We start from the raw sequence: 9,623 nt of genomic DNA, 5'->3' as shown, positions 1-9,623 counted from the left end.
ACACACACACACACACACACACACACACACACGCACGCACACCATGGTTCACGTTCATCTAGATTTTTGGGAATATCTGCCCATTTTCATACAGCTGTGAAGAACCAGTGCTTTGGAAATTCTATATACAGCAGATATATTTATGTGAAGAAACTTAGAGTCAGCATGTTCAATAAATTAATTTTTATTTGAATTTGCATAATTTATTTTCAAAATTAGTTCAATAAATTACAGAACACACTCACAAAAGATGGTGTCAGCACTGTTTTCATATTAGGTTAAAAATAAGTGGCCACGATATGAAGAATTCAAATATCAGTGTAGTTATGAAACAGTATCTCTAGTCCAAATGAGAGGATTGGACATTGTCATTGTTCTTAATCCAAATGTATTGTACTTTATAAGACAGTATATGAAGTTTCAAGGTTAGTGCCATAAGAAATTAAGCTTCTTCTCTCCTAGTTTTCATTTCAGTGCCTTCCATCACTGTCCTGAATTCTGTTGTTTTTGGCAGCATTATATATTAAAATCCTCAGCCTCATGTGATGCCACTGCTGTCCACAAGTTGGGAGTGGGCAAACAGTGTTCCTTCACTATGTAATACTCATAAATGGGCATAAGGCAACCAGAATATCTCTAAGGAAAGCAATAGAGCTGAATGAACCATTTAAATCCAAGTGTGCAAACACCTTTGATTATCGCAAGAGAAGGTAATTCTGTCAGGCATATCTTAAGTATGCAAAGCAATGGGCAGAGTAAGCTTGCCTGACCTCTCATTGTCCTTGGGAAAACTTTGTTAAAGTATAAGGAGGACAGCATTCCCACATGGCCATCACTCTGCCCTTTATACAGAAAGTTATATGAGTTAGGTTCCTTAATGGCAGTGTACCATTTCTTTCACAACTCTGTCTCCATGTGCCAGTACTGTAGAATGTAAGGCAGACTGTGCTGTTTTCAACTGACTATTTCCTGGTCAGCTGTAAGGTGCTCTAATACTAAAGAACATCATAGTTAACACTGAACACACTTTCTCTGTGCTTGAGTTAGTCCATTTTCTGGGTGGATCATTGCTGCCTCCTTCTTCTACTGATGCTGAAATTAAGCTCTCAATCTGAGAAGACAAATGTGTTCACTCAGCATTTGGCTTTTCAAAGAGAGGACGTCCATCCACCAGGACAGTACTCCCAACAAAGTAGTGGTAGTTATATGTACCAAGGAGACCGCTACTCTTGCCAGTTTACAGTTGTCCAGTGCGGAAATCCCCAGGTAACCTCAAGTATGCAGTGCCTTGTTAAAGGTGTAACAATCTTGTATGATTATTCAGGGATGTAAAGAGTAAGTAAAACAACTAAAACAACAAAAATATAACACTAGGAATTCAACTGTAAATGAGGCATGCATTGAGTCTGTAAGGAAAGTTCAGCACAGTACCTCAACTCTGCAAAGAAACTTCAGACTAGTACATAATTTTTATAGTAAAACAGCCCTTACTTAATAATTTTTCAGAGAGCAAAAAATCACTAGCCATACCATTGCCACTAAAGCTTAATTTCCCACTTGCAGTTGTAGTTGGCGCAAGAATTTGGATTGAAATTATCTGACTTTTTAATGTCCACCCATAAATATAAATAATTCCAAAGATAATTATAGGATCTGCTATATGACATTTTTTTTAGATTTGTATAACATACAAGTCCTGTAGGGCTCTGAAGAACTGTATTATGTAACATGTAGCCTTCCCTTACATAAATTAATGCATTTTAGGAGGCTAGCATTTTGGCATACTGCACTATTTACCTCTTACAGCAACAGATAACATGATTAGCAGGGAATATCTTTTGCAAATGTAGGTGTTTAAGTTTTCAAACTTCATGCATCTTAACCTTCCTGAACTTTCCTTCTTATCAGCAACAAAACAAGTTATAAGCTCTTCTGTTTCCCCCTAATACTAATTAATCCTCAGCAGCCATTGTCCTTTTGCATATGATTAGTCATTTGGAACAAATTATTCAGTCAATGAGACTGCAATCATTCTGTGCAGCAGCTGGCCTTCTTTTCTCTGGTATGTGTCTCTTTGCCTCCTGGTCTAAGTGTAGCATTGGGATAAACAAATAGCTGTGAGGTGGGGATCCTTATATGAATCCCAACATGAGGGTGCATGGGTGAAGTGAATGTTAAGGGACGAATGTATTAAAGAATTTTAGTCATTGCAGGGTAACTTAGCTGCATGTGTTTCTTCCTGTTTCATGGGGTTTTATTTCAGTTCTAGTTGTTGAGCTATGAGCAGTACAAGTGAAACCGGCTGTTCATTTTAGAGAAACCGTGGCAGGGAGTTTAGACCACCTACTATGTTCCAGAAGTTTCCTCTGTATATAAATACATGTTCAAGTATCAGATAGACATATATAGCACATATTGATTTTAAAAATGCTATTTACACAACACAGGGGATTTGTTTTCAAAGATCAGTGAATGATAAGGCCAAAAGATTAAAGACCATACTTTTTACCTTGTATTAACCTTCTCCTCTGTGTACACATTAATGTTTTTGTATAACTTCACCACTCCTCTATTATTCACAATGTTCTGGTTTCTTTTATGTTATTTTTGATTAGTGAATGTGGGGTCACAAGAAAATAGTTAAACCAAAGTCATTTTTAAAAGCAACTATACGGAATACCATATACAACTGCAGGCATCGCATTCTCCCTGTTGGTAGTGTGACATGGAGCATACCTGTTTTCGTACCTTCAGGTAGGTGCCTGTAGGGGGTGTCGCTTTAAAGTTCACCTCTGATCATCAGGTCAGATGCAATGATGTGCAATCTGCAAAAACTTAGCAGTGGGCTATAGGATGGAACCCTTATAACCCCCTCTACCAACATATACACACAGACACATGCACACACACACACACACACACACACACACACACACACACACACACACACACACACACACACACACACACACACACACACTTTTAGCACCACTAAAATTGCCCTCAAAGTTTCTGTCTCAGTGTTGGAGCTGAATATAAGTAATAATATGAGGATGTTGCCAGGAGTAAGAAATAGTATTGTATAATGCAGTACAAAATTGTTATAAGGGTTGGTAAATCTTTTGGTTACAATACAATACAAAGTTGTTATAAAGGATGGCAAATCTTTTGGGGATACAAATTACTTAGAGGTAACAGTAGCAAACTGTAAAGCTTTGCATCTGTTGAGTCAAGAAACATGCAGATGGTAAAATATTTCCATGTTAAATATGACAAAAGGTAAACTCTAAATATTGTGTGTGTGTTTTTGATTAGTACTAAGACTGCATTTCCAGAGTCCAGTATGGACTCAGGTAGAGTACTCTGTATGACCACAGGACACATTAGAAATACAGTGTAACGTGAAGTGTCATTCTGTTGGGGACAGGGTAAAGTTTTTCCTGCTTTATTTAATTCAGAGAATTTTTCACTATGATTTTCTGCAGGAATTCAGTGTCCAGGTGTACAACAAGGATTTAAGCTACCAAGGATTATATATTACCCTGTGGCAAGAGTTACCCATGTAGTTGAGATGCATTGTTTTTTTCTGAGTAGACGAGATCATAGGATATCAAGGCAGACATCACTGTGTTGGTGACACTGAGTACTTTACCCACCGTTGACTTGTGACCAATAGAACATTCTGGATGCTCTGCACTTAAATACAATTAGAGAGCAATGGAAGAAGCAAAGTTTCACTGTCTTCTGTAGCTCTGGCACTGTGGATCTTTTTTTATTAATTTGGACTTTGCTTTCAGTTTATTAACAAATATTCATCCAAACTAACAAATGATTCAATCCAGTCATTGTCTTTTATTATGAAATCCATGAAAAGTCATTTTTGCTTTAGACCTCTATCTCCTCCAAGAAAAAGAAATTCTAAAGGCCAGTTCCACAAATGGCAGCACTACCAATAAGTCAAAACAAGGTCGGCTTACGCTTCCCATTTCTTAAAACAAATTTGTCTTGAGTGCGTTCGGTTTTCTGTGAAAGGAAGAAAGAACTCCAGCAAATGGTCCAGGCATAGCATCAGTTGGTTGCCATGCCTTTAAGATATCAGCTGTGTTGGGGGCAGTGCTAGTGGTTACCCCAGGCCAGGCAGGAGCTTTTAAAACTTGTGATGCCATATTATTTCCGATGCCACCTACACTTACAGGACTAGGGCTTAGGCTGCCCCCGGGGCTGTTCAGGCTGCTTGCCATGGGTAGAGAAGCAGTGCTGTCAGGGGTTGGGCTGCAGTTGGACTCCTTTGACTCATCATCTTCAGAAGAGGATCTGGCATCATTTTTTTTCCCAGATGAATTACCACTGCCACCACTCTTTGCATTAGCAGCTCTTTCTTGCTTTCGAAATTTGGCACGTCTGTTTTGAAACCATACCTAATGAAAGACGAAAGCAGAAAAAAGTAAATTAAAGACTCCTTACTGAAGCAGAAAATTACACAGAGACAAAATACAAGAATGTATGGGTTATACCAATATAATGAATTAAAAATAATATTACATTAATGTGCGGATGGTTTAATTTATTTTACCATAGTTCCAGGAACGCACATCTTGTTGGATTTGCTATTATATGTGATAGAAAAGAGCAGATAGCGAAAACTTGTGATTGCGGTTTATGAAGTTATTACTGGACTGAGCAGCAATGAACCTCATGGCAAAAGGTCAACATGTCAATTATTCCCCAGTCAAGTCATTACAAAGAAGATCTGAAACATCATAGCTGTTTTTGCCATGAAATTAAAAACATTTTTTAAAGCCAGAATTTATTTCTGTATGTCAAAATGTGTCTGAGGGAAAACAGGAGTTATTACATTGAAGTAGACTGCAGATTCACATCTCTTGTGTTTATTATATACAGAAATAAGAGGGTAGCTCAGACTTTCTTTGATTGTTTGTTATACTCAACTAATCAGAAGTTAGAATTGCTGTCCCATTATACATTGCCTTACCCGATATTTAAAGAATAATGTTACAGCAACACTGCAGTCTAACTGAATAAGAGCGATCTTTGTTATTTGCATTGGTCTGCTGGTTGCATTCAAGTATAAGACAATGTTTACAGAATGAAGTCATTTGGACTGCTCCCTCTGTTTCTACTGTAAGGTACTCAGTGCCATTCTGATTCCATTTCAAACACAGGGTCATACAGAATTATCATTCTCAGTTAAACTACCACCCCATTAAAGTTACTGCAATTAACTTCCTCCGTCACCTTCACTTTGGGGGGACCTTAAAATTCATGCTTCCTGGTTAATTCTGAGTGCCCTCATTTGTTAATCCCCAATAACTTTAAAGCAGTACCTTTTACATATATACTCTGATCCTGTCAGATATGAAAACCTTAAAATGAGATGATAGATAAAAACAATAAAGCCCAGCCTGTCCACCAAACTGTTGCAAGGCTAATGTACATTTTAGTTCCTCTTCTTATAATTGAGATAATCTTATGCCTGCTCCATAACATTTTCAATTGCCTTATCATTTTAACTGTAACATCTCTTATGAAAAGCTGTTAAATGCAGTCACAGTTCTTTCATAGGTTCATAGTTTGATACTAGGCTATCTGCCCTAGGGCATTTACAAGCCTAGCCAGAGTGTGTTTGGCTTTCGCCACCCTTCTTAGATTAATTGACTGTGCCTCTGTATAGTAGGTCACAGAAGATAGCCCATTTAAGGTTAGTTTACCATGCCTCTGTCTAGCAGTGACACAGAAGAGATCCCAGGGGTAAATTTACGATCTCCCATCCAAACGTCAAGATTTTTCTTGAAGAGGGTCATTGAAGGGCTCTGTCTGACATGGATTGGGATTTTGTTCCAGAGTGAGGGGAGCCTCTGGGATATGAATCTGTCCCTCCAGCATGTTCTATTTATTTCTGTGCTGAGGTTTAAGTCACTGGAGCATGTAGTTCTGATGGATTTGGATTTCTTGAGGTGGAGCATGTCCAATAATTCTGGGTTGGACATGGCTTTATACGTCAGGCACAGATTGCCTCCGAGTAGGCAGTAAGCAACTGAGTAGAGCTGGAGTTTCTTTAGCCTAACTGCGTAGGGCATCTGTTTGAGTCCCTTGATCCTCTTGGTGAGGTACTTTTGGGGTCTTTCTAGTTGTAGCAGGTGTCGGGTAAGGTACATCCCAAATGGGGCATTGTATTCAATTATGGGCCTGATGAGTGATGAGTAGAGGGGCACAATGACCTCTCTTGATCTAGATGTGAACCCCTTCATGATAAGGTGGGCTATATAGAATGTCTTTCTAACCACTTTGGCAATGTGATTGTCAAAGGAGAGATTGCAATCTACTTGGGTCCCCAAATCCCTAATTACTTCTTCCATACTTAATGGATTACCACCTATGTGGTAATTTGTGGGCACTTTGTTTTTCCCAAAGGGGATGACTATGCACTTTTTGGCATTTAGCTTTAGGCCATGGCTCTGGCACCAGTTATCCATCTCTGTGAGACCTTTTTGGAGGATGTTTGTGTCAGCCGGCAAGTCGATTATGGCCCCCAGTTTGCAGTTATCTGCAAACGTTGTCGGCCATAGTCCTCCTGTGTTAGCCTGTACCTCAGAGAAATATATACCGAACAAGAGAGGTCCCAGGACTGAGCCTTGTGGGACGCCACTTGTAACTGGTTTAGAGTCTGACATGGCACCTGCAATTCTGACCATGTGGGTTCTATCCCTAAGCCAGTTTGCAACCCATCTTGTGACATAGGGGTTGATATTTAAGCTGGTGAGCTTATTTATGATGCCCGAGTGGGGTATTGTGTCGATGGCTTTTGCAAGGTCAAGGTAGGCTGTGTGGACTACCTTCCCTTCGTCTATGGCCTTGGTGACTGTTTCAAAGAAATTGATCAGGTTCAAGAGGCAAGATCTGCCCTTAACAAAGCCGAATTGGGTAGGATCCAGTGTTTGGAGGTTCCCAATGTTTTTGTTTATGAGTTCCATGATGATACGCTCCATAGCTTTGCAGACCAGGTTAGTTAGGCTTATAGGGCGATAGTTTCTGGGGTCCGTTGTGGCACCACCTTTATGGAGTGGGTCCACTGTTGCTGTATGCCATTCTTTGGGTACATATCCTGTTGTAAGGCTGAGACTGAACAGTGATTTTAAGTGAGGGTTCAGTTCTTCTAGGAGCTCATGTAAAACGCAGCCTGGGACACCGTCCTGTCCCGTTGATGCTGTGTTTTTTGCTTTGGAGAGGGCAGCTCTCACCTGTGCATCTGTGATGTCAGGGAGGCTACACTGTTGGGATAGTCATTTGCTCATTTGGGGGGGGGGGGGGACGTTTGCACTGAACCTGTCTGCCAGGATGTTGGCAATGTCTGTGGGTTCAGTGTATTTTTTGTCATTTTGCACTAACTCAGAGCATATCTGGGAGTTTCCACCCAGGTTTCTGACATAACTAAAGAAAGCCTTGTGATTATCTTTAGCGTCTTGTGCAATTTTTCTTTCAAAGCTAGCCTTAGATGATTTTATGAGGGATCGTAGTTTCTTGCTAGTACTGATCAGAGTTGCCTTCCCTTTCAGGGATTTTGCTCTATCATGTAGTAGCTTCCTCCTTCTGTTGTACAGCTTATTTATGGCTGGGGTCCACCAGACAGGTCTCCTGCCTTTGGAGGAGGGTGTCTTGGTTTTATTTGGGATAGCACGATCCATGCATTCCTGTAGGTATCCATAGAATGCGTTTGTAAAGGATTCTGCAGTTTGGGCCGTATTTTCCACTGGCCCTGGGGCTTTGAAGGATTCCACCTTGGTTTTGAGAAGTGGGAAGTTTGCTTTTGAGAAGTTTTTGACCGTAGTTTCCTTTGCTGGGGGTGGGGACGGGATATGGATGTCCATAGTGATTCATTTATGGTCAGATCTCACCAATGAGGGGTATACCTCTGGTATGGAACATAGATTCCCCATGTTGGTGATGATCAGGTCCAATATGTTTTTCCCTCTTGTGGGAGTGGTGACCAGTTGTTCCATAGCATTTGAGTTTATAAATTCTAGGAACCGTTGGGCTAGGGTGTTGGGGCTTGAGTAGTGCTCCCAGTCTATGTTTGGGTAGTTAAAGTCACCCAATATAATGGTGTTTGGAGAGACCTTCATATTTTCCAGTGTCTTCAGGAAAGCCAAGTGGGGTTCCTGAGTTTGGGAGGGTGGTCTGTAGCAGGCTACAAACTGGAAGGCAGTTTTGCCCACTGTTAGTTGCACATAGATGGTCTCAGATGCTTCGTGCAGTGCCACTAGCCTGGAGGTATGGGTATCTTTGATGAATATGGATACTCCCCCTCCTCTTGTGGTTCGGTCCGAGTTTTGGGGCCGAAAAGCATGGTATGAGGTATAGCCTGGTAGTGCTGGGGTGCTCTCGGGAGCCTTGAACCAGGTTTCTGTTGTTGCACAGATATCGATATTCTCCATACTGAGGAGAGCTTTGAGTGCGTGCATCTTGAGGTTTAGACTTCTGGCGTTGAGCAGCATTACCCTTAGTTTCTTTTTCCTTGTGTTGTCAAACTCTACTATTTTAACTGTGCTAGCCATACCATATCCAAGTTGTTTATAGTTAGCTCCATGGCACAGAGGGCTAAGGCCCTGACAGAAACCCAGATGACCCCAGTTCAGTTAAGGTCCAGGAAGGGAGGGTGAGAGTGATTAACTGACACCAGTTCAGCATAAAAACAGTGCAAGAATGGGGAGGATATGCCCTCCCAATGAGAGGTATGGTGATACTCTGTAGGCACCAATGACACCATGTAGAGAAGTGTCCATTATCCTTTGAGACATTAAGTTTCTGATGCAGAATCTGAAGGCAGGGATAAAAACATCCATTTATCATGGCTGCCTGAATGACGGCCATTTTGCTTCTGACTGGCCCCAGCATAGGGGAAGAAAGGCATGATGTGGAATGAATAGGCAAGTGGAAGAACTGAAGAGGCTTGATGGCCAGCAGGCACTGAGAGTAAAAATGACATAAAAAAGCCTTTATGTTGGAAATGTGCCATTTGTTCTTATACAGTTGAATTTTTCATAGCTCTTAACCTGTTCAAATGTCGGACAGTTTCAGGCATGTTTAAGTCTTTCTCGAGATATGTCCTGTCAACCTTCACTGACTACTCAGAATGGGGTGACATATATTATCTGTGTACAATGATGACATGCTTTTTACTATGACACCATCATGGACACCTGCAAGATTTTTTGCAGGGGGGATGTAAACCCAGAGGTCAGAGCTCCAGGGTATACATGTTTACGTGTGGATGACCAAGCTCTCCTGTTGTATTCCACACTGTAGTACAGAAACTGACAGCATCTCTGTGGATATATAAAATGTTATGAAATAAGACCTCATTATGAAATAAGAACTCATTCATGTAAAAATTATAAAGTTTCTGGTTAACTGTGATTTTTAAAAAACAAAAACTGAACATTGTAAGTTAACAGACCCAGCCAATTCAGTTAGCTCATTCTGCTCATACCTTGCTTTCTTACTAATCTGTTGATCAGAATCACTGAAGTGAGACAGGTGTTTAAAAAAATTTTCTTTTGTCCTCATTGTCTGCCATCACATGCCCTACATATTCAACAATATAG

General features: G+C 40.6%; 1 protein-coding gene across 2 annotated transcripts in view; it reads right to left on the bottom strand.

Annotated features, from left to right (window-relative positions):
• Window positions 1-2,960: 2,960 nt before the first annotated feature.
• Window positions 2,961-9,623, bottom strand: part of PHOX2A (paired like homeobox 2A) — a 47,701-nt gene continuing 41,038 nt past the window's right edge. For both annotated transcript variants that reach the window (XM_044073024.1, XM_044073025.1), the window contains exon 3: window positions 2,961-4,418. In XM_044073024.1, coding sequence (XP_043928959.1) covers window positions 3,990-4,418 — 429 coding nt within the window. In that variant the 3' untranslated portion in view covers window positions 2,961-3,989. The remainder of the gene's footprint in view (window positions 4,419-9,623) is intronic.

Source organism: Protopterus annectens, chromosome 5.part1, assembly GCF_019279795.1.
Source record: "Protopterus annectens isolate FY-2018-M chromosome 5.part1, PAN1.0, whole genome shotgun sequence".
NCBI classification, from domain to species: domain Eukaryota; kingdom Metazoa; phylum Chordata; order Ceratodontiformes; family Protopteridae; genus Protopterus; species Protopterus annectens.
The sequence above is the reverse complement of the archived record's forward strand: the minus strand, read 5'-3'. Positions and strand labels throughout refer to the sequence as shown.